The sequence below is a fragment of the Rhynchophorus ferrugineus genome, unplaced genomic scaffold, assembly GCF_030347505.1.
Source record: "Rhynchophorus ferrugineus isolate W39M unplaced genomic scaffold, kcgeb_rfMv2 rfM4, whole genome shotgun sequence".
Lineage (NCBI taxonomy): Eukaryota > Metazoa > Arthropoda > Insecta > Coleoptera > Curculionidae > Rhynchophorus > Rhynchophorus ferrugineus.
This window is the reverse complement of record NW_027472583.1, coordinates 10,939,885-10,966,165: the sequence shown is the minus strand read 5'-3', so window position 1 is coordinate 10,966,165 and position 26,281 is coordinate 10,939,885. Positions and strand designations below refer to the sequence as shown.

Here is a 26,281-nt window from a genome sequence, read left to right as displayed (position 1 = left end):
TTTTTTTCAATTTCTCAAGCAGACCAATCTTTATGGCAGATTAAATTTGAAACATAATATTAGAAAAATCACTGTGCAGATCATACTAAAAATTAAGTAGTTGTTTTGGTGTTTGAGTTCTTTGATTAATTATCATTGCTTATAATTGCATAATAAAGTATCTCCGTAGCTAAAATGTCACCGTAAATCATGAAAGAATACTATTAAATCTCAGCAATACAGAAACACTACCACTATTGCATAACATGAAACAAATCAAAAGATTGAAGCCAACCAAATCACACGATCTCCTATAAAATGTGTAAGTGCTACAAAGCTTAGCATAAGTTTGAATAATTTAATCCAATTCCATTATATTTTCGTTACTTCATTTACATATTAATATAATTTTTATTTTTTTAAACATATATTTTACCTAAATTATATATTGAAAAACAATAGATTGAATAAAATACCAGGCTTATTAGATATACTTTTTAATAAATTTTTATTTTTTCTTAGTTATTTATTCCACTATTCAATCTTTAAAACAGTAGCTGCCATATTTCTTTTTCTGTCCGTAAATTTATTTATTTCAATCACTTTATGTAATCTTCTGGAATCTCAACATTACCGATACCTCATCTTTAATTTGTCTTATATGGTTTTGATTAATCTACAGCTTTCTATTCTGCCTTCTGTCCCACTTGAGAATTAAAAACTCAAATTAACAAAACTCAAATTAAAACAAATAACAAATTGAAACATTAATTTTAACTCTTGATGCACATATTAATATATTTAATACTTGACTTGTGTAACATTGTGGTATAGTTTCCGTTGGCAGCGTATGTACCGACCGCCGTGGCGCACGTATTGTCATTTGTTTTTTAATATGGGAAGGCGTTAAAAAGAAAAGACCGAAAAGCACTCGAAGGTCAAAGATTCAACGCCGACGACGAGGTAGAGGAGATCGTGCGCACATGGCTGTCCGAGTTGCCAAAGGAATTCTTCGATACCGGCATCAAAAAACTTCGGGAAAGATGGACAAAATGCATAATTACTGATGGGAAATACGTAGAGTATTTGTCTCGATCATATTTGAACCACCCTCGTAATACAAAATCTTAAAAACACTGATAAAAATTAAATAAAATCATTAAATATTATCTTAATTTTGCATTTTGCGGCACAGCCCTGCCAAGTTTACATCATAACGTAAAATTACACGTTCGTAGTCGATTTACGGCAGAAACGTCGAATACTCTACCGATATTACTGGTTGCTTGATTTAGGCGTATTTCGTTTTAGTGAAATATATTTATTATTATAAAAATCTTCATCCGTATAACCTCTAACTGTGCTAAATTCAAGCCCTGTTTCCCTTAAAAAGGGAGACAAAATTCTCGCTAAGCCGATTAATATATAGAAGTTACAATAAAATATAACGTACAAGACTTCAACAAATCATCAACTATCCCCTGTATATTACTTTTATCTACGAATGGATATCTATAATATTTATATCATTCATGAAATTAGTCTGTGGAACATTTTGTACTTAATTTTGATGGCGAAAACGAGAAAAAAACCTAACATTTTATGACACCGTACAATTTCACAATACTGTCATTTTTCGGTCGCGTTTTATTTATCAGCTCCACGTGCCAAGCAAAAAAAAACAGTACACACACCCACGGAAAACAATACATAAATATATACGTCGGTTCTTTTGCCAAAACGATTCGTGGCGTCGTGACGCGGTCGCGAAATAAAATTCGATTGTTTTGGGGGAATGGTGGCGAAGAACGGTGCCTGAATAAAACATTGACGCGCGCGGGAGCCTTTTTAATTTTGGCACGGATCAAAGCTGCATTAGTCAAAGTTATCGCCGGGCGGGCCGTAAATCTTTCCGCAGTTTGGTTCCTCTTCTTGTTCGCATAGAAAACAGATTTGGACCCGGTCTCGGCAGTTTACGTCGCTACGAGATGCGAACGAATTAGGATCGCGAAGGAATCGTAATGGATTTTTACCAGCAGCTGGGCTTTTTGGTGTTACGTATATTTATCGCGATTTCTCCGACGGAATTCCAATTAAAACGTAGTTAATTATGCTATTAATTGTTGTTTTATTAGGTAAATTATTGGCGGTACAATTATTGCCCTCATTGTACAAGTATATTTAGTTCTTCTATACCGAGTTTAACCTGTTGTGTATCATTCTCTGTTATTATTCACTGATGCCAACTATTTTTGCAAGGTTTCCAAATGATGAAGTTACTCTTCGAAAGCAACTCGGAGGTTCAAAAAAGACCAATTATTAGAGTACCGCCTATTAAAAATTATCGAAATAAAAGGGTTCCACGCAAAAAACTGAATTTTCTAGAATGTCTTAAAGTTGCAAGGATAATTATGCTTCAAAAACCAACAAACCGACAGAATCTTATAGGCCTCTTTCATAGCTACCTGTAATATAAATTTACAACTACTTATAGAAATACTAGATTTCCAGTATTTGAATCAGTCATCACTTGAGAATCGACCAAGAACACAGAGAAATAGCGTTTATTGAAAGGGCATCCGAAGAAAAGAAATACTGCCTCTGCACTCTTCCTGGACATCTCGCAAACTTTTGGCCGGGTAAGCCATTTGAGGTTAATCCTCAAAATGAGAATATTGCTACTTCGGTATTACTGTCGACTGCTGGAATTACATCTTATGGAAAGAAAATTTGGAGTTTGGCATGAAGGGGCATTCTCAATAATTAAAATTATTTCGGCTGGAGTTCCACAGGATAGTATTTACTGTATACTGTTGATATGTTAACAACAAAAAATACCTGGAACACTTGCCGATGACACAGCTATCTTGGCAAAAGATGTATCTCTGTCTAAGGCTGTAGAAAAAGTAAAAGATGTGGTCAACAAGATCTATAAATGGACTAGTGACTGGAAAATACAGCTTAATAGCTCGAAATCTGTCCATGTTAATTTTGCGTTGCGGCGAAATGACAAAAAATAATTATATCGCCTAACGGATGCTCGATTCCTCATGCAGAATCAGCTAAATACTTCAATATACACCTCGATGGTATGGTAAATTGGAAGCATCATGTTATAAAAGAAGCAGAGCAGATTATACTCAAAGTCATCTAACTGTACGTGTTAAAATTAAAGATGTTCGTTTATAGGTTATTCATAAAGTCAAATTTCATCTATGGCGAGCTAATATGGGGTTTACACTGAAACAACGCACCGAAAACAAAGTTTATTAACCTCTGTTAATTACCAATGCTTACTACGTAACCAACGAAAATCTGTACGATGACCTCGAAATCAAATGTATATACGAAGTGATTCAAGATTTCGCTTTAAATCATGAAATAAGTTTGCTAAATCACAGATACGTGGAAGCAGTAGAGCTGCTAGACAATACGCAGGAAATCAGAAGATTGAAGCAAACCAATCCACACGAACTTATAGAGTGCATACGTGTATTCTTAAGTTTAGTTTAAGTAGTTTAAGTTTTATTCTAATTTGGGAAATACTGCCGATGTATTAATCATTATATTAATATTTGTGTATTAATGTAAGTACAACAAAACAGTAGTAACAAATTAATTTGTAAATTAAGATTGTACTAAACATAACTATTGTAAGATGTAATTAATTAAAAAAAGGCAAGAAATGTATTTAGCATGATCGTGAACTAGGGTACCGAATTGAAGTGGTTACAGGAACTATTTTAAAACCGTCAAACCTACAATATAATTTCTTTCTTTTTTTAGGATATACTGGATGTCATATACACTCGTCGTGAGTCCCCGTCTTCCCCCCAGCGACCCATCGCCACTTTTACGTTTACTCAATTGCCGGTGCGGACATGTAGCATGAAGATGACCAGCGCCGGATATCTCGTCGTGGTGCTGGTGCTGCTCGTCACCTGCTCGGTGGCCGAGCTGGCCAATGAATTCGTGGAAGCCAGCGAGGGTAGCACGGCCAACCTGCCGTGCAGCCTATCCGCGGCCGAATTCCCCGATAAAGTCAGCAATATTCTGTGGTATCGCGGTGCCGAAGAATCTCCGATATACAAGTATGAGGCGCGCGGTTCTCATCCGCGTCACTGGGCCGAGGGGAACCTGCAGAATCGGTATTTTTTGCGCGTGAGTGACAAACAGGCCCAAATGACCATATCGCCGACGAAAAATTCGGACGAGGGTGATTTTCATTGCCGTGTGGACTTTCAGCATTCAGCAACTAAGATTACTCACGTAAACCTGACAGTAATTGGTAAGTAATTAGCATTTTAATATAGCTAATAGTTTCGCATGTATATAGGGTACTGGACCTGAGCAACCAAGAGCTCTTTATAAGGTTAATTAGGGGCTGATCCAAGTGAGCAGCCCTTTTTCTTAATTGGTTCTAATTTTAGAAATATTCAATAAGTTCATTATTTTACTATATTTAAGCGTTAACGAAGATATATTGAATTGAAAAGTATAAATCAGATCTATTCAGACATCTATTTCAAGTACTTGAGTTCAATAGTGCTTCAATCATCGTGCTTTCAGCACAAAATCCTTGGTATTACCGCTCTCCTTGCTCGTTGCTCAAGTTTTATAGAAATAATTAAAGAGTCTAGAAGAAATTCGGTAATTTCTGTTTACCAAACGATGCCCATGTTGCTGCTTCATCAGCCGTTAAACATTTTGTAACTTTTAAATTAAATTATTATTATTAAAATCACAAAACATTGTCACACTTTAATTAAATGTTATTCTTCTATACCGAAATCCATTTCATTGCTCGCCGGTGATGAAGACGAATTTGTGAAAACAATTTTTGTCCTTGTACCTAAAAAATGGATCATTGTCCATACGTGAAAATTGCTTAGGCACTGATGACACATTTATATTGTGCTATTTCTTCTTCTATTTTACACGAATTTTTTATTCTTTCTATAACGTTGCCATATAATATAAAATTTATAAATTTTCACTAAGTGACCACACGTAGAGATTTGTTCTGCGCGCATTACAAAACAATTTTAGTATCCATGGCTTATTAGTGTTTACTACAGGAAACCAAATCAGTACAAATATGTATCTTTGAATGAATTCATCATGAATTTTCGACGTTTACCGAGAAAATCATCCACAAACGTAAAAATCAACATTTTAATCAATGCTATCTGTTTATTTTATATAAAAAATATAAAATCTAAAACACATTCGATGCAATTATTAAGTTATAGAACAAATTTACATTATGCAAACTATACTATATATATATATATATATATATATATATATATATATATATATATATATAATTATATAAAATAACTAATTAGCAATTATGTTCTAATTTATACCCAATTTATTATGTAGGTTTGTTCAATCAGCAATCGGTAAAGCGGTTTATATTTCGAACGACTGCGGCGATTTTGTTTATTTTATATTATTTGTTGTGATCATTTAATTTTTCAAACGGCGTGGTTCAAAATTACTTACGTGAATCTGAATTAGGTTTCTAACATATCTATTAGTCATTAATTATTTATATTTAAGTGGTGACTTGGAAAGAAATTTCGAAATGTATATAATTAAAAAAATTAGTATTTTATATTTGTTAAAAAACAATTAATAAAAACTAGTACTAAACATATGTTCTTTTTTAGTTATTTGTTTTTTCTTTTATTTCGAACAAAAGATGAAGCATTGGAACCTCATTTGAGCCGAATTGTATGGATTCTGGCAAAACCAGTAGATGGAGGCTGCAGTCGAGAAGCATGATTAATTATGTTAAGATAGTAAATAAACAAAATATTATGCATTGTTCAAAATGCGGTTACTAACTATGAATGATTATTTTTGGGTACAACTTAGAGGGTTTTATCTCTTTAATCAGAAATCATATAATATTGCTCTGATATATTAAGCAACCAGTGACTCTTAGTCCTCGATAAATTATAGTTTTTGTTCCACTTTATCATGTATTTTCCAGACTGCAGACTGAAAACAATTATAGCTATTACGAGATGTTATCAAAAGAATTAGGTGCTTGATCAGAATTCAGATTCCTGAAAATTGAAATCATAGTTTCATCTGATTGTTAAATTCAATTCTTTTAACAATTCTATACATAAAATAAATTTCACATTTATCAATTTAGTATTATTGTATTTTCGATATTTATACCAATTTGTTGCTCTCTAAATAACTTTAGATGGTTTCACCGATTTAAGAATGGTAATTAATTAAACATGTTTGGAAACAACGAATAGCAAACTTACGAGACGAAAATCTAGGGAATATTCTGAAATAAATTTCAGGCAGCTCAGAACTTCGTTAATCATAAATTGCCATCATAAATTAACTACAGCAAGAACTTGTAAGAAAAATAGATTTCAGTGGCATGAAAAGTCATGGGTTAGTCTAGAAAAGCCACTCCGAAGCAGAATCATAAGCTCTTCTTGAGTATGTGGTAGGATGAGCAATATGTAGTGTATTATAAGCTGTTAAAATCAATGAATAAAATAAGTGGCATATCGTTAAATAAAAGTACAATAACAAAAGCAAAGCGAAGCTCTTGCATCACAATAGTGGGCGTAAAGTTACCAAAGCTGTGAAAGATACATTATTTCATCGAGAATGGGGAGTTTTTTCACACCAAGCGTACTTACTAAACATAGCGCCTTCTATTTACCACTAGTTCAAATATATCCAGGAAAGTTTGGCTTCGCACATGGTTTCGAAATGCTGAAGAATTTAGAAAACACATCGATGATTGGATGGCTGGTAAATCAATCATCGTATTTTTATTACGTTATCGCCATATTGCTAGAAAGTCGTCAAAAAGCTGTAGAAATTAGTACAAAACAATTTGATTAATATATACTAATCAGATTATTCTCAGTAAAAGTTATTTTAATGCGAAAAAATGATCATAATACATTCAAGCACCTAATGTGTCAAAAGATTACGGACGAAGTCATAATTAACGAAATATTTCACAATTATTTACCAGATTCATTTTTAAGTCGAGTTTTAGTTGGTGTACTGTAGTTATAATGGCATTAGCCAAATTAAATAACGAATAATTTACTAACTTCGCTGAAACGACCAGCGAAAGACAAATCGCTATAAATGTCAGACTCAACCGTGATTCATTCGTAACTGTATGTCGAGCGAGTTATAACTTTATATTCGTACAAATAACTTTTGTCAGACACGCGAAATAAGCGTGTAGAATATGCAATTTTCGTTGCGGTTTCGCATTTATGCGCGAGTGAACTTTCGGTTGACGTTGCTCGAACGCCAGTCTCCTAAATCGATCAAACGTTCTTCGTTACCAAACAAAATTATTAGATTTAACATAATTTTGTGCCGTGAGAGCATAATTTGATCGAAGTACCGCTTACAACAATGCTCTGTTAAGGGGGTTCGGTAGTTTTGGGTTATACATTTTAAGGTATTGTTGAGTTTACGCAAAAAGAACAAATATAATTTTGTGATATAGATCAAATCAATAATCAATAATATATATCACATTTTTAGTTGCACTTTAAAATGTCGATATTATAAATCTAGGGTTTTCGAAGGAGAGTATCGAATTTTTTTTTGGGATTTCTTCCCCGGGTCATCAAGCGAATTTTGAGTGGAAAGCTAGGCTTGCAGTTAGATATTTTTCTTCGCGCCCGATATCCCTAGCATTATGAATTTAAAATTAGAGTATAACTGAGATATCACGGTAGTAAGCTGCCGCGAAAAAGAAAGAGGAACAGAGTATCGTGTATAATGATGAAACAACATACAAAAATATTTTAATAACATTTAAAGTGACATTCAAATCTGTTTTGTTCTGTTGTTAAGTTAACCTAGTATGCTGCTCACTATCTCTCTGCTGCTACTCTCTCCTAGTGCTGCTCACTCTTAGTGTATTCCTCCACGTGGAACAATCTCTAGACTCAAAGGACTTTGATAGACTCACCATACTTTTAAAAGTATCAACCTACTTAGACATTTTTATAGGAAACAAATTTAGCAGTTACCAGTTCAGCGAATAGTTAACTGAAAAAACACATTTTCCATTAAGAACTGAAAGGGCAAATCGTCCAATAAAATGGTTACTGTTTTACCAAATTTTTCGTTTTCATTGCTCGCATTTTCCAAGTATGTAAATTAATTAATCACTTTGATTTTAAAGTTTACTACAAAACTTATTTAATGGAAGATCATAAAAGTTTTCCGAAATTATTAAATAAAATTACTGGTACAACATCCGAGATACCCCTCCAAATGGAATTAAATTCAGTGCTTTAATAATGTTGAATGAAAAGTTTTCGACTCATAAAAGATATATTCATACCACTTCAAGCTCATTTCGAGGAACTAGATAGAGACAGTAATATTAAGGAGACTTTTATTCAACTTTAATACTACAATATACGTAATACTTTAATTTAAGCTATTTTTAACCGACTTCGAAAAAGGAGAAGGTTCCATGTTCGGCTGTATATATATATATATATATATATATATATATATATATATATATATATATATATATATATATATATATATATATATATATATATATATATATATATATATATATATATATATATATATATATATCATTCTTTTTTAAATGTATGTTCGCTGATTTATATGTCATTTGTAAGCCATTGGGTCGATTATTTTCATAATTCTTTTTTTATTCGAAGGATCCGTTAGAGTGAAGGGGAAAATTTTTTATCTAATTGGGTATAATAAAATATTTGGGTGTAATGTTATTGCTGAGCTGATGTGAAGGAAATAGTAATTTATTTTGCTCCATTTTTAAATAAAATTGAAGCGCTCGAACTTATTTATTCTACTATTCATTCTTTAAAGCAATAGCTGTCATATATTTTCCTGGTCAGTTAAATTATTCATTTCAAACTATTATTTTAGGTAATATTCTGGAATCTCACCGTTTGCCTTGTGCCCCACATAGAGAAAAAAACCGACAAATGAGGAACTAAAGGTCTACAAGTATCTGTTTTATTGTTGCCAATATTCTTTTCAACATTTCTTTTAACTCTTGATGCACAAACTAACGTATTTATTGCCTGCAAATTTTGGTTACTGCTTTGTTTCCAAATATATTTACTAATAAAACTTGAAATGGATTAGAAGTTAATACCAATAAAATTTACAGAAAAACCTTAATACATTTTACAATTATCTCTAATACAATTTTACACTATGTCTCTAGAACCTTACCAATTACTACCAGCTCTTAAGCAAGAACAATTTTAGCTGTTCTGAGTTCACCAGATATCAAATTAATTGCAAATGTTAAAATTGAAAAGGGATTCATTTATGTTTATATTATTAATCCGATCTTGTGAAAATTTTAAAACCTTGTATGCAGATGTCAGATGATTCTTGTTATTCCGGAATACTTTTAATCAATATTGGTATGACATTTATGTTAGGCTATACCTTCCCATAAAACGGACACATTAATTTTTTGTCTCTATAAGTAATGTAAAATGTAACTCTACATCATAACTCTTTAATAGTTCCAACAATAGGGGAATAATCACAAGTAATACAAAATCTTAAAAAACAATGATTAAAGTAAATTGTTATTATAAATATCCTAACTCATCACCTATAATATCCTTTCAAATACAAAACGTAGAATTTTAATTGCTTGGGATTGCGATTTTTTATATTTTACTCCTTTTACCAATGAGGATTTCACAACAGGATTAGAGCTTGCGACTATCACAACAGTAGGAAGGCCGTCCTGTCGCCTTTACCACTGCTCTAACCAAGCCGGATACGATTGCGATTAATTTATTAAAATGACAATATAATTAATAATTAATATTAAAATCGCTCTGTTGGTATTTTGCGGTACAGTGGTGACATTTTTACGTTACAACGTATAATAACAATCGATTATCAATATAATATAATCCATAGTCGATTTACGTACAACAACACTGAATTTTCTACAGCATTCGAAATGGAGCATGAAGCGTTCAGGTCCAAAGAAAATAGAGCCTAAAATATTTGTTTATAACTATTCTTTTTGTCACCGACGTCACGGCTATTCTTGGTTGCTTGATTTGGGCGTATTTCGTTTTATTGCAATTTACTTATTTGCAGAGCAAGTACACACAAATTTAGATTTAAAATGTAGACCTGCCATAAGATAATTTTTTAAATCATTAGTGAATATTAAATCGATATAGAGCCGAAATAGATTACTCACCTTATATATGATTAAGTACTTCGCTTATCCTACGTCCATATCTTATTAAAATGTGGTGCAGCATCAAGTGATAAGTTATCTTAGCCATTCTATATACTTAGTTTGTAGGCAAATGATTTTCCCTAAGGACACAGAGATGACTTGACATAAAGTTCCGATCGTCAATAATAGATTTCACTCTTTTCAGTATCATTTTTTCGAGCATTAAATGGCGAGTTGAAAGTATGCATAAAAGAGAAGAAGTTCAAAAATAAAACGTCGCTAAACTCCGGGATATAAAACGTCAGAAAACCGTAAAACTTCGGGATTAGTTTCGTAAATAGTTCGCGTTTAATTTCGTCCAGGCCCGGAGTCTACAACATTGTGTCTACAAAATAAAAAGGAACTAATGTAAAACACGTCAACGATATATTTAATAAACTGTTTTATATGCACACGTCCAGGCACGGTTCCAAGACCGAAGTCGTCGTAAAGGGATAACGGGATGCAGAAGCGGGCGCTCGTTCTCTCTCTGTCGCTCGCGCATCGGCACATACACACACATACATAAAATTCAATGGGGTTGGGGCGGCGTGAGAAGGTAATTTTATTTTAGGCGCTGAATTAATTCGGCGAGAGTAGCGAAGTTAATTAAAGGCGGACGGTCTGGAAAAACGCCAGGACAATGGACCGGCGCTGAAGGAGTCACAAAAAAGCAGGCAACGATGATGATGGATAAAATGCACTTTCGAAATTAAAAGTGGCAAGTGTAGTTCAACCATACTGGCGGCGATACGAACTTTCTCGACCTTAGTTACGATGTTTTTTTTTGCCCCAAGTGATTAAAACAGTGATGGATTAAATAAAGTGTAACGATACAGACAAGTTAAATTCTTAAAAATAGTGTAATAATCCAATGGACTTTTCTATCTGGAACAGATCGACATTGCGAGCCTGAAGCGAATGCTAATACGAGGGTCACTATTTATATTTCGGGAATAGGAAAAAAAAACAAATAGTTAAGCTGCGAATATATTTTTATTGTTTTTCAAAGTACTTGCCACGATGATCGATACACTTTTGAATATGATTAAGCCAATTTTCAAAGCATTTATTCCATTCCGAATGAGATATCTTCAAAACATGATTTGTGAATGCTACAACAGTTTCTTCGGGAGATTAAAATCGTTGACCACGCAGTTTATTCTTCACGGATGGGAACAAAAAGAATTTATTGGGTGCCAAATCATTGCTGTACGGTGAATGGCCCATGAATTCGATGTTTTGAGTGCTCAGATAGTCTAATGTTTGAGCCGTTGTGTGAGAGCTGGCAGTGTCATGATGAAGAACAATTCGGCGTCCCGTTTTCGTTTTCCTTATTTCACCGTATTTCACAAGACTTCTGACAAACAAATGGTTGTGTACCTATCAGAATTTACTGTTCTACGATATTCTAGAAGCACTGTAACAATATAACCAGTTTTCCCGAAGAAACAGGCCACCATTTTCTTCGAAGTGCTTCTTGAGCGAACATATTTGTTGGATTTGGTTCATCTTACAACACCCATACAGTGGACTGTTGCTTACTTTTGGGCTCATACGAATATATCCATGATTCGTCATCTGTCACGATTTTATAAACGTCTTTCGAGGCACCACAATCGAGCATTTCTTTGCACCAATTGACACGAGCCTCTTTTTGAGCGATTGTCAAATTGTGTGGTATCGAACGCGAACATAATTTTCGCATAGCTAAGTCTTCATGTAAAATCGCATATATGTTGAGGAAACTAATGCTTAGAGATGCCTCAATCTCACAATAAGTGGCATGACGATCCTGCGTAATCATTTCGTACACAGCAACTATGTTTTCTGCTATAACAGCCGATTTTGGAAGACCTTCACGAAACTCGTCGGACAGCGAACTACCACAACGATTGAATTCAGTAAACAAGCGATACACGGTGGTTTTTGATGGAGCTTCATCGCCAAAAGTCAAATTAAGTTGATTGATGCACTTTTGTGATAATATACGTCGAAAATCGTAAAAAATTATCGCACGAAAATGTTCGCAATTCAGTTCCATTTTTTGCCGAGACGAAACTTAATATAAAATAAACAAATAGCGTCCGCGCGGCAAAATGTTCTGAGTACGTATATCATCAAAAATGTCAAACTTTACGATGGAACCGTCTGATGGACTCACATGACAATAGTGTTGCCAATTCCCGAAATATAAATAGTGACCTTCGTATTATTTACGCGAAGCCATCTTGAAAATTTGCTAGATTTTGTATCATGTCACGTAATAAATATGAGCAATTGGAGGTAGTATTCCTATTACTATCTTTTCCTCCAAAGGGGGGAGGTGGTCAAAAATATATAAGTATTAGTTCTGATATATAACAACAATATAACTGGATTTTCAAATTTAATATTAGTGATAGACATAAACTTGGTTCTTCATCGTGTAATAACACAAGTATTTAATTTTTTGGTTAGTAAGATAGGTTTATCTTCAACACTAAAGTCACCATTCTGAGGAAGTGGAAACCACTATTAATGCATATCGATTGTGCTACTTTTTCAAAAGCAGAACTCATATTCAGCAGAAATTATATTCTCCCACAAATTCTGCTTAATTAATACGAAATTTTAACATAATAAAAATGTTTTTAATGAAGCTCAAAGCAATAAATACTAACTATTATTGAATTCAGACAGATAATTGTTTATACCTATAATGAAATTCTATATATGATATCTCTATGACAGTACAGAGCCATTTTTTGTAAATAAACTTGACCACTTTGTAAATACAATAATATCCCGATACTCGTAATGACTGGATGCCATATATATAACAATTTTGCTAGGAATGTTTACCAAAATTCGTTATTGCCGTGTTATGAACTATATGTGATATCAAAGCCAGTTTATTATTATTATAAATTATACATTATTTCGGCATCGTTAACCTTTATTACTAGATTTCCTAAATAACTTTGTTCTAGTGAAATCAAATCAAACATCATCTTCTAAAGTTAGAATAATTAGACTATATATTTATATTCGGATATCAGATATTTCTTAATATAAATGCAACTTTTAACAGGAGATATTTATTTTGACGATTAATTTGTTTTCAATATATTAAACAAAATTAATTATAAAATTAAAGCATTTGAAAATAAAAACTTGACTAAATTGTTGTGTCATTATTGATTATTTTAGTATTTTTGGGTATATAGAACAAAGGTAAGTTCTGATAACAATATTATAAATAGTATAATACCATAGAAAATATAAATATTTTAAATATGTTATAACGACAACAAATTATCGTACCTGCTTTTAGAGATGCCCATAAAATATCATATATAATAAAAAATTTTGTGGGAAATTTTTCGATATTTTTTCAAAATTATTAAATATGTTTCTTTAATATTATAAAAAAACATAATTTAAAAAGTTTAGTGTATTTTAGTATTTAATTTTAAAGGTCTAGAATTTTTGTTAGTTTATTTATTAAAGTATCAATATATATTGCAAAAAATATTGATTTTTTTTCTCTGATATATCGATATTTTTGATGTTTGTTTGTATGTCTATATTGTTTTGAGTGTGCGGTATTTGAAAATGACTTTCCTTTTGCCAGAGCACATCACTGTTCATGACTATTTGTGTAAGTCTGTTTGAGCAGTAATTACATTAAAATAAAATTAATTAACGAGAAATATGCGTCATCTAATATACGCTCCTCTTTGTATACTTTCACGTATTTTCGCCAGGAACTTTTTGTTTTTATTAAATATTTTATTAACTAATTTCTGATACAAATTTGAATGTTACCAAAAAATCCGGTTGTTGAAAAGTTAGTTATTAAAGTAGTATCATGAGTTTTCTGTAGAGTAGACAAAGTTCTCGCGTACAAAATTTGTGGCTAAATAATAGTAAATGTAAAGTTAATTTACATAGTGTGGTTTACATAAACAATTTCCACATATTTCATCTCTATTGTCGATAAATATTTAGACCACCACAACTAAAATGCGATTATAAATTAGCGTTTTGCGTATAGTTATATCAGATTTGACATATATGTCAATATTTTTTACTTGATTTTGACGTTATGGAAATATATATAGTATATCGAATACCTATCAAAAAGTATCTATAGTCAATTCAAAATAGCAGTGAAACGAGTGTCAATATGTGTCTGTCTAAAGTCGTAAAATTCGTTTTACATTTATACAATATTATCCTTTTCATTTTATTTTATTTAAAAAGAAATATAAATGAAATAATTAATTGTGTTTTATGTAACTTACTTTTTTAGAAATAAGCCTGAGAAAAGATACATAGTCGATTACTGAATGTTATAGCCACAGAGTATTACGTTTTCCTCCCTATCACTAGATTTTTAATCCAATTGAGTTGATACGGGGTAATGCAAAGAATTATTACAATAAATATTCAGGTCGAGAACTGTCGGGATTTAGGAAAAGAGGCATTGTTGAAAATAGCATCTTCGGTTTGTGTGAGCTCTATCACACACATTGAAGAAGAAATTCACAAATAGTAGAATCTTGAACAAGTTTTTGGTAGATTGGAAATAAACAGCTTAGTTATTCACTTTATTAGTATTTCCGAGGTGATTATGATTCAATGCTGCCGATTTCCAAGACAGGGCAATGAAAGAGGAAACCACTAAAGGTCAGTATACAATTAATATACTTTAGTTGTAGGGAATTGTATTACAGACTATGAAAGATTTATGAGCATGTGTGTTGTTGTTCAGAATATACATGAACGTTTGTTTAACATTTATGAGCAGAGAAATAACAGTAACTATTTTCCAGATATGGCAAATGCATTAAGGAGAATGCAGTGATTAAATGTAGTTTTATCAAGAAAGATGTATACAGATATTAATGGGACAAACTAAAGCGAAATATAATAATATCATAATGACTTTACAAGGATACATTAAATCGAAAGAAACAAGAACTAAGCGTAAAACATAAATATGATCTCTAATGAAGGTAAAATATATTGCTCAGATATACAATTGTTACTTATGTGGATTAGGCCTTCGGGGGATACCACTACATACAAAAACGCGCTTAGAACCCTACCGATTGTAGTGCGGAAAAAGCTCAATGTATATATAATAAAACAGCTCTAAGCCATAAATTATTGCGGCTGTAAAATTAATTGTAGTTTTAAGTTCTTCGATAATAAATGCGTTTGATGTACTATGATGTTAAAATATATTTTATTTAATGAAATATTTGTTGATTTATTCAGTTTGGCTTTGACATACAACGAAATTTTATCCTTAATAAAATAGTTGAACAAAAATGTTATGAAATATAATTTATTTTAACATTATAGTTAATCTAAAAACTACATTTAATTATACAGCCATAATAGTTTATAGGTTAGAGTTATAACCTCTTATCACTAATGTTTTCAAAAATTTTGAATACGTCTGACAACCGGAGGACTTTGACAGGTTTATTGGTATTTTTGTTCGAACTAATTAGACAGCACTGTGTCCCTTTTTAACTAGAATAAAATGAGAAGGAATATATTATCCGAATCTGAAACGAATTTACAAATTGCGTCAGGCAATACATTAAATATCTTGATGACGTATGTATAAAAAAACTTTGATTAAACTATACAATTGTATAAAATATAAATCGTAATTAAATGGTCAATGTCGAGATATTATCTTGTAAGCTTAATATATTGTAAGTCCTCATCGCGGTTTAATAATAGTGGCCAGTAGTTTCAATCAATATTCAACATTTTTAGATTTACAGAAAATGTCGATCCTTTGTAACAATGAAACTATGATGACAGCGATTGTCGACACTTGTGCCAAAATAATTATTTTACCATTTGCTTCGTGATTATTCCTTATTTTCTCACCATATAAACCTTCCTTGAATTTCTACAAAAATTTCAATACCAAAATTAACCAAATCGCTTCATCCGCTTTCGGGTTTTAGTGAGACTAACGAGCAGCAAGTATTTTTTATATGTAACAGTTTAATTCAGAATTCCCCGGACTACCACAGTAAAACACATTTTTTTGGCAAAATTATTTATTTTCTTCAAGGTTGATACACTTGTTATAGCGACCATCCAACTTTTCGATACCATTTTTGTAGTGCGATTTGTTATTTCCTTCAAAATAGGCCTCATTTTCGGTGATCACCTCTTCATTCGACGAAAATTTCTTCCCAGCGAGCATTTTTTTGAGATGTGAGAAAAGGAAATAGCCGCTGGGGACCAGATCTTTAGAATACGGTGGATGAGGAAGCAATTCGAAGTTCAATTCATGGATTTTTGCCATCGTTTCCACTGATTTGTGACACGGTGTATTGTTTTGGTGAAGCAGCACTCTCTATTTCTTCAAATGCGGCCGTTTTTTGGCGATTTCGTCCTTCAAACGGTCCAATAACGCTATGTAATAGTCACTGTTGATGGTCCTTCCTTTTTCGCGATTATCAATGAAAATTATTCCATGCGCATCCCAAAATATAGACGCTATAACTTTGCCAGTCGACTGTCTCGTTTTCCCACGCTTTGAAGCGGGTTCATCGTGTGCAGTCTACTCGGATGACTGTCGATTGGACTTTGGAGTGAAATGATGGAGTCATGTTTCATCCATTGTCACCATATCGACGCAAGAACTCGCCTTATTATTACGCTTGATCATATTCACACACTACTCTGAATCATCAATTGGTCGTTGTTTTTGGTCAAAAGTGAGCTCGCGCGGCACCGACTTTGCACAGAGCTTTCTCCTACCCAAATATTCGTGAATGATATGATGTACACGTTCAATTGATATATTTAGAGTGTCTGTCAAAATAATTCTGTGAATTATTTAAATGTTTTCGTCGGTAACCACCTCTTTTGGGCGTCCACTGTATTCCTGTCTTCGGTGCTCATTTCACTACATCTGAACTTAGCATACCAATCCTTGATGGTTGATTTTCCTGGGGCAGTGTCCGGAAACTCGGCGTCAAGCCAAGTTTTTGTTTCAACTGTATATTTTCCCTTCAAAAAGCAATGTTCTATCAACACGCTAAATTCCTTTTTATAATTTCTTTTGCAATAACAAAAGTTGCTTCACACAAATTGCTATAATTCACAAACCAATGACCCGATAGCTGTCAAATTTATACACGTAGCTTTTGAGGTTTAGGGCTAACTAAAACATATGGATTTATTTCTAGAAGTGCCACCTATGTGTCAGACCGGGGACTTTTCAATAAATTTGTTATATAGAAGATATATTCGATTTGCATTGAATAATTTTAATATTCCCGAATAGAAGGCATTACTCTAACCCATTAAAGAACACAGTAAGTCTGTCTATATCTAACAACACTTGTCGGTTTTTAGTCGTTGTGTCTGTTTAGTTATAATCCGACCCTGCTTCCGCAGTGGCGTTCATCTTAATCCGCTGACTGGAAGCTCAAAATCGTCGGAAATCGGCTCAATAGTTTGAGCTTATTTGATTTTCGGTTATTCCCCCGTTGCCTTCTCCGACTTCCCGGGCCTAGTGGTTAGGAATAAGGCCCCGGTTTAATGGCGGGGAAAATTCAGATAGGCGTCGTGGAAGTGGGGAAGCAGTTACGATTTCGGCGTGGCGGAGGATGGACAGTGTCGAGGTGGGGGGAGTAATTCTACCGAGAGATTAGGATTATAACCTTATTTTCTTTATTTGGGTGGAGAGATCAGAAATAATAGTGCATTTAATAAAAATGTTTATGACCAAAAGCTAACTCTTATAATTATTGATACTCATCAAAGTTAGAACGCATTTTTATGAAGTTTTGTTGCCACCCAGATAAGTACATAAACCATGTAAAAATCAAGCAGAAATATCCTATTGGAAGTAAAACTATAATCCAGAAATTTACCTTTTAATTAATAAGTTGTTATTCTGATATGTAGAAAAACTACATGATATCATTCACTAATATTTGGGTATGGGAAAGCTCTGTTCAAAGTGGGTGCCGCGTGAGCTTACTTTTAACCAAAAACAACGACGAGTTGATGATTCGGACCAGTGTTTGAAGATGATCAAGCGTAATAAACCCGAGTGTTTGCGTCGAAATGTGATAATGGATGAAATATGGCTCCATCATTTCACTCCAAAGTTCAATCGACAGTCATCCAAGTGGACTGCACCCGATGAACCCGCTCCAAAGCGTGGGACGACGTAACGGTCGGCTGGCAAGTTTATGGCATCTGTATTTGGGATATGCATGGAATAATTTTCATTGACTACCTTGAAAAAGGAATGACCGTTTACAACGACTATTTCATAGGGTTATTAGACCGTTTGATGGACGAAATCGCCAAAAAGCGGCCGCATTTGAAGAAAAAAAGTGCTGCTTCACCAAGAAAATGCATCGTGTCACAAGTCAGTGAAACGATGGCATCAATCCATGAATTGGGCTTCGAATTGCGTCCTCATCCACCGTATTCTCCAGATCTGGTCCCCAGCGACTATTTCCTGGTCTCAGATCTCAAAAGAATGTTCGCTGGGAACAAATTTTCTTGGAAAGAATAGGTGATCGCCGAAACTGAGACCTTTTTTTGAAGCAAAGGACAAATCGTACTACAAAAATGGTATCGAAATCGGAATTATGTTGAATAAAAAAACTAATTTTGCCAAAAAAATGTGTTTTACTATGGTAGGCCAGGGACTTTTCAATTGACCTGTTTTATAGGAAACTGTGTGATTATCATTTCGGTAGTGTCTATTGAAAATTATCTTTTATAAATCCACGTTATAGTTTGGTAGTAAAACTAAACAACACTACTATAAACAGAAAAAACTGGAGCTGTAATATTTATTTGAAAATATTATTTCTAATTACATTGAAATTAGTTGACAGTTTTATTTTAATAAAAACTACTAAAACCACTAAAATCTAAAAGATCCTATCATATACAAGAGATGAGTTTGAAATGAAATATGTGAAAATATTGAATTCGAAGATAACGAATTGCAGCACTGGTTGGGCTAAAACTCAATTCAGAATCTCAAACAGCTTCCAAATAGATTAGTAGCTAATGAATCAACTGTTTTCGTGCGTTTACATGCGATGTGAAAGGTTTAAAAGAAGAGAAAACAGCTACTACACGAATGAACTAAAGATATCATTTCGACCCTTAAAGCATCGCTGGTGCAGACAAAAGGAGATTAGTTTTCTGTAGTGTATTATGACCAGTGAAAATAAGTGCTAAATGTTATGTAGTTATATAAATGATAACGTTACTGCAAATGAATACCAACATTATTTAGACAAAGTGAATGACTTATTGTTGTAAAAAATATCATCAATAACGAGTAACAGAAAAAAGTTATTTGCTTTCATGACAATATTCGTCTTCACCTCTCGATGGCGCCACAATCGCAAAATAAATATACTACCCTGTAATACATTCTTCTAAACGGTCACTGTCGAAACTTCGAAACAGCTGAATAGTACTATCGAACAAAAAAGGGATTCTGGGATTCACAAGGTGTGATTGGATCGAAGGAAAACCAAGCCTGTACTGTATCGAATGATTGGGCCGATTTGATACCGAATCTCATAAAAAGAGTTTATTTGGAAAAGAAAACAGTGATCTTCTATTATGACAACGTATCCGCTGACACCTGAACATTCGCCACGGCCAAATTGGTTGAATTAGACTACGAACTGCTATCCACCGTATTCTCCAGATTTGGTCCCGGGCCACTTTTTGTATCCGAACTCGAGAAAGTCAATCGCTGGGCAGGCATTTCAGTCAAATGACTTCAATCAGGTCATCTCCGCCACGGAGGCTCAATTTGCAGACCTAGAGGAAACATATTTTTCAAAAGAATTAAAGAAGTTGGAGTATTGCTGGGTCAAGTGTATCGATCTAAGGGAGACTACGTTGAGAATCCGCCACTTTTCCAAAATTTTCGTTTTTGTTTTTTAAACTATGTACATCGGATCACCCTCGTAAACTTGCAGTTCGAAAGAGAGCTTCTGCTGCAGTCAGTCCAATATGGCTCTTTGAATACCACTGGTTCAAACCTATGTAGCATGACTGGTACATGATTTTAAAATGCCAAAAAAGTGAGAAAATAGATCGAGACCACACAAACATCGTTCTTTCGACATGTTATCTTTTTAAAGGGCAAATATGATCAGAATACGTTCAGGAACCTAATGTTGCGGTTTATAATCACCAGTTCGTGTTTCATCGAGAGAAACGTTATTCCAAAAGGAATTTGCAAGCTTTCATTGGCTCGATCAGGATGTATTCCTGGAAACTTCTGCACATTTCGGGGGATTATATTATATGAAAGAAACTCCACCTTTTACTGCTAATCCAACCATCGCTAATACCACGATAATATTTCCGCATTTTTTACATCTTTTCCTACGTCAATCGCGCAAAAGGCGCGCCCCTCAATTTAACTGTGAACGCCCGTTATAGAAAAAAAAAACACACACACACACATCTTTATGCTAAACTACCAGAAAATGCCGATGATGCCTCAAAAGAAAATCGTCCTTTGATCCGTGAACGGTGAAAAAAGAGAAGTAGGTGGCGGGCAACCCCCTCTACCCCCACCCCACCACTTCTCAGGCCACCGAACGCTTGGCTAGCACCCGAAAAAAGTCGGAACGGATTTTGACGTATTACGGAGGGCGGTTTTTAATAAATACCCGATGCCGAGAATAGGCTTTTCCAATTCCTTAATCAAAATACGACTCGTGGCGAACGTACGCGAATGATTTCGGCTCGACTGGCGAGGTGGACGAGGGTGTGGGGGCTGGTTGTGGAGAACGGACGACGGCTGCGGTGGGAAAAAAGCCCCGGTAACAAAACGGTCCAAAAAGAGTTTGATAAATAACCGACAGGAAGCAAAAAGGGCGTGATTAATTGCGATTTAAACAGGATAGGGCTGAAGAGTGGGACACATTAAATGTCCGCGGGGAGCTCTAGACTCTCTCCGCTCTTTGGTTCATTGGTCGAAAAAAATTACGTCGGAAAAAGAACGAATGCGTGCGTTTCCATTCCCGTCTAGAATAATGTGGAGCTGGGTGAATTTATTTGGAGGGAAAAAAAACAGAAACCTTCACGTGATTGTAAGCACTAGGTGTGTTAAAAAGTGTAGTTTTAAAAGACAATTACATTGACACAAAACAGATATTTGTGCAATATATTTATAATTATTTCTCATCTTTTTTTTCTCAATGAACCAATATTCGCTATTTTTTGCACATCTTTAGCGAATGGAAACAATGTATCCATCAATTAGTAAGTAATAGTCAAAGGGTAAGTAATAATCAGAAAGCGCTAGGCTTGGTTAGTACGCTGGGCGCAGCATAATTCCTCATTTGCGTCTGTTGCTTTTATTGCTAGCATTGTTTAAAACAATACAATTTTTTCTATTTGCTTCAATTGCTCTTTTTCTCAGCTGACGTCGGTAGATATCTGCAGTTTTATTTGGCATTAGTGACTCGTAACACACTGCACCTTGCTGATCCTACCATGGGCACAGCAATGGAATAATCTATGATTTTTGCGCTTTGGGTTGTTGTAGTAGCCACAGAAGACTCTTCTTTTTTGCCCAGCAATGAATGCAATCATGAAGTTAAAACGGTTCAAAATGACATTTTCGGTAGCTTTCTCAGTCGTCCATAAATGTGCGGTAACAAAGAATTAGTCTTCTTAACTTCTTAGCTGTTCTCTTAGAGTTTGAGCAGGGTTTTCGTTCAACAATTCATGGACTTACAACTTGTTTATTCTTCCAAACTGTTGTTTGTCCGTAATATCAAATTCACCGCGTATAAATCTTTGAAACCAAAACCAACAACTGGGGTATGACGGAACAGCATCATCATATATTTCTGAACGTGTTTGTTGGATAATTCAATTATACTAAATGAAAAATTCTTATTTTATGAAGTAAAGTGTTTAAACCATTAAATTTAGCAGTTAAACAGTCGCAAACTTATTATCTATCCACGCTTTGGATTGGAATTTGCGACCTTGGCAGCAGTAGACGAACCGTATATGTTGCTTTAATCACGCTGACTATTAAATCAGCAAAAATATTTTGTGTAGATAGTATATATAGAAGTGTATTTGATTATATTACTTTGGCTAGTGCCAGTTCCATTTTAAAATGCCCTACAATTATTGTAAAAACTAATTCACTTATTTAATTTTGTAAATGTCCACTCCGCGTTATTTTCTCTTTATTTCAAAATAGTTTTTTTGTCATCATTAAAATTTCTATTATTCTAATATTACCACAATACTCTTCAAAATCACACGTTTGTTTTAACTTTCTAGCAAGTCAGAGCAGTTACAAGCAAAATTATTGAGGCTTTTACTAGAGTTGGTTCAGTTTGTGTTTGTTGTAATTTATTAGAAAGTTATCTTTACATGGGGCAAAAATTGGTGATCAAACCATTTAATATACAGTGAGATGGTTACATTATAAATATTTTAAGATATATTAAGAATTGATATACTCTTTCGACCCAATAGTCTATGAGAGTAACTTTTTTAAACACTGAGCTTCTAATCATTCGTTGGAGTGAAATGTTAATACAGACAAGCACCAGGAGGTGATGCAATTATTAAAAACTACTATTTACTTATAATTTAGATCAATATAATAAACATTTTCTTTATCGTAACGTAACCTTATTTTATGAATGAACTTGAAATAGTATTTAAGTAATGTTGATATATTGAAGAAATAACCTATTTAGTGTTATAAAAAGTATTTTCATCAGGTAAAAGCTAGTTCAGTTGATTCAAGATAAAATGGTGAGTTTTTATATGACATAACTTGGCTATATATACACTACCGGTATTATATGGAGAAACTAAAACTAAAACTGCAGAAACAATTTAAAATCTGATAATTTACTTCCTGATATCTGAGATATTGAGAGCCCTAAATTTATTTATTAAATCTTGCGAAATTTGAGATCAGAGGTAATGTGGGAAGTACAATAATTTTAGTTTTAAACTTAACAAACCATTATTGCGAGTGTTCCAATTGTTATTATATATTATTTTTAATATAATTTGTATCGGTTAATACAATATAGGTTTTTGTACATACAAAATGCCTTTATTACTTCTACTCTATGTTTGAGGTCATGACTATGTTGAACTTGTCTAACTAAAGATAATTTATCTTCATTAAGTTCACCATTATGTTCTGTTGAACTTAAGACTTAAAATAACGCATGTATGTAAGAAATAAACCTGTTTTGAACATTTTCAACTGATTTTTATATATTTTGGTAGGCTGAGAATGAAAGTAATATGGAAGAAAAATGTTAGGACATCAACTTGGAATTGGTTCTTAGCAAATCAAAATATGAAGGTTTGATAGGCAAAAACTTTTATATTAACTAATTAAAAACTTTTAGAAAAACTAGATAAACAAATAACTAAATTCTCCTGCTTTTGTGTCTATGGGATCAGAGCAGAAACTGAGCTGATTACTGGATATAAAAAGGTTGACTCAAGTGAGTTAACTGAGGTTAAAGTTGATGAAAAGGACGGCTTCCAAGAAATATTAATACCTTCACATAAGGTTCTTTTATGGCTAATTAAGTAGGCCTACTTAATATTCATCACAGCCATTGTAAGAAGTCTTTAGGCGGTCTTAGAGAAAATTTTAGGTAGTCCTAAAGGACTATAACTAAAACAATCGTCAAAAGAATGCTAAAAGCATTTCAAGCTAATGTACATTCATGTTCTAAGTCTAAAAGTACATTTTCTTCATTGGCATCTCGACTCCTTTCCAGATATTTTGGGAGGGGTGAGTTTATTATATATATATATATATTTTAAGCTCTTCTTTTTACCAACGAGGGTTTATCTGAACTGGATCTACAGTTTAACGTGGGCTCCGAATCAGTTCTCGATATTAAGGCTACTAACTGGCCTACTTATAAATCATCCCAGAAGATATCCGGTCTTACCCAGCCTGCTTACTGGCGTGACTGGGATAATTTTCCTTGTCTGATTTTGCCATCTTGGCTAAGGACAATCACAAATGTTAAACAATCACATTCATTTATGACCATACCGCAGCAGGATTCATATGTTATCAGACTACTGTTGGACGCTCGAGATTTTTCCCACAAGCGAAAATTTACAAAGAGGTGTTTCATTAGATAAAATATGTATCGTTAACGATTTGTAAATAAAGTATTTTTCAGGACTTTTTTATTTTATTGTTTTTAAAATGATTACCTAAATTATCAAGAAAAGCTTACTAGCAATAAACTCGTAAAAAATAAAATTGAAAAATAATAATTGAACAAGAAATGTTTATAATAATATAAAAGTAAAAGTTTTGAAGTTTTTGAACAATTTTTGATAAAGGAGAGACCGAACAGATTTGTACTCCCTAACAGTGTCAGTAAGAAGTTTATATGTATAATATACTGGAAAATGTCCTATAAATTATTTCCTCCGCTCTAAATCACAAGAAATATTACGAGAATTTGTTATCCATTAAAATCTTAGTTATCACTGGTCTCGTTTCCGCCCATCTTCCAAACTTTTGTAATATAAATGAGCGATGTTGTTCTGGATGGAGTGCTTCTGCCGCTCGTGGTGTGGTAGCGTCGGCGGCGGCCGTGGTCGGTAGAAGATGGAATGGAAAATGCCATTTTAAATATGGATAAAACTCTAATGAATTTTATTACGTTTCCGACGTAGCCAGAGGGCGCCTTCCCCTTGGAGTTTCTAATGTATTTCGGGAATTAATGTTTTGCGGAGGGCTACGAGGGCCGCGCGGGGGACGCGGGGGGTGGGTGCGCGGGGCTGTTTCCTGGAACGATTTCGAGAGGGTTTTCGGGGTTAAAAATTGGACTCGTCCTGCGAAACAACAGGGGCGAATGCGAAGTGGAGAGAAAGTGATTTCGATACGGACGATATCGCCGAAATATGGTGGAGAGCAGACCGGATGGAATATTGAATATTAAAAAGTTTCGGGCGGTTAAATATTGCTAGTGTTTTATGGATTTAAACATAAAAATAAATCACTCTTATTTTTGTTGGCTATATAGGTAATTAATTAAATATCAATATTTTCTTTATTTCTTGTAGTTGATTGAAAATCGTTCTATATTCTTCCATTAATCTCTTAAACTTAGTTTTTTTTACTAGTTATTATACTTAATTGGAATTTGGAAATTATCCATGAATAAAATTCCGACAGAAAGCTGAAATGTGAGACTTATTTGCTTATTTGCTTCTCGTAAGTATTATGATTTACATTATGCTTTACATTTATTATTTGGACGTGCGCATTGATCGTCATAATTAATTGGTATCAGTAAGTGAATAGTGAGTTAATAAAGTGGGAAAAAAAGTTAATAATGCAGGCACTGGTAAAACAACATTAAATCCCCTGTAGGTACAATTGAATAAATCCGACAATTTTTTTCTATGAGTATTTCAATGACTATCTATGACTATTTCAATAACATGTGATTCTTTTAAAATTATAGACGCTTCACCATTTATTATTTATTTATTTAGCGACTTTACACGTGTTATTAATTAAAAGTTTGACTTATATTTTAAATTATATTTAGCGGACAAAAACAAATGATAATAAATATATTACTGAAAAATTATACGAATAAAACAATAACCAAATAATGTATAAAATATAAACAAATACTATACATTTATATTTATATTAAACAATTTAAGCGTAACATATAAAACACAGAGAAGATAAGCATAAAAATTATAATATAAAAATGTAAAATATAAAAATATAAAAAATATATTTCTTAACACATAATATATATATATATATATATATATATATATATATATATATATATATATTCAGACAAAAGATAGAATATAATGAATGTAGATAAAATATAATGGAAAGGTTATGAAAATAAAAATAGTCTGGTCTCCATATAATAAAATTAAATATGATATAACTTGGATTAAATATAATATTGTAAATTA

At 33.2% G+C, this 26,281-nt stretch overlaps 1 protein-coding gene across 1 annotated transcript in view; it reads left to right on the top strand.

Moving 5' to 3' along the window:
• LOC143196071 (nephrin) overlaps positions 1-26,281 on the top strand; it is a 568,267-nt gene that overhangs the window by 179,725 nt on the left and 362,261 nt on the right. Inside the window, exon 2 of the mRNA XM_076403661.1 lies at positions 3,766-4,267. Coding sequence (XP_076259776.1) covers positions 3,868-4,267 — 400 coding nt within the window. The 5' untranslated portion in view covers positions 3,766-3,867. The remainder of the gene's footprint in view (positions 1-3,765; positions 4,268-26,281) is intronic.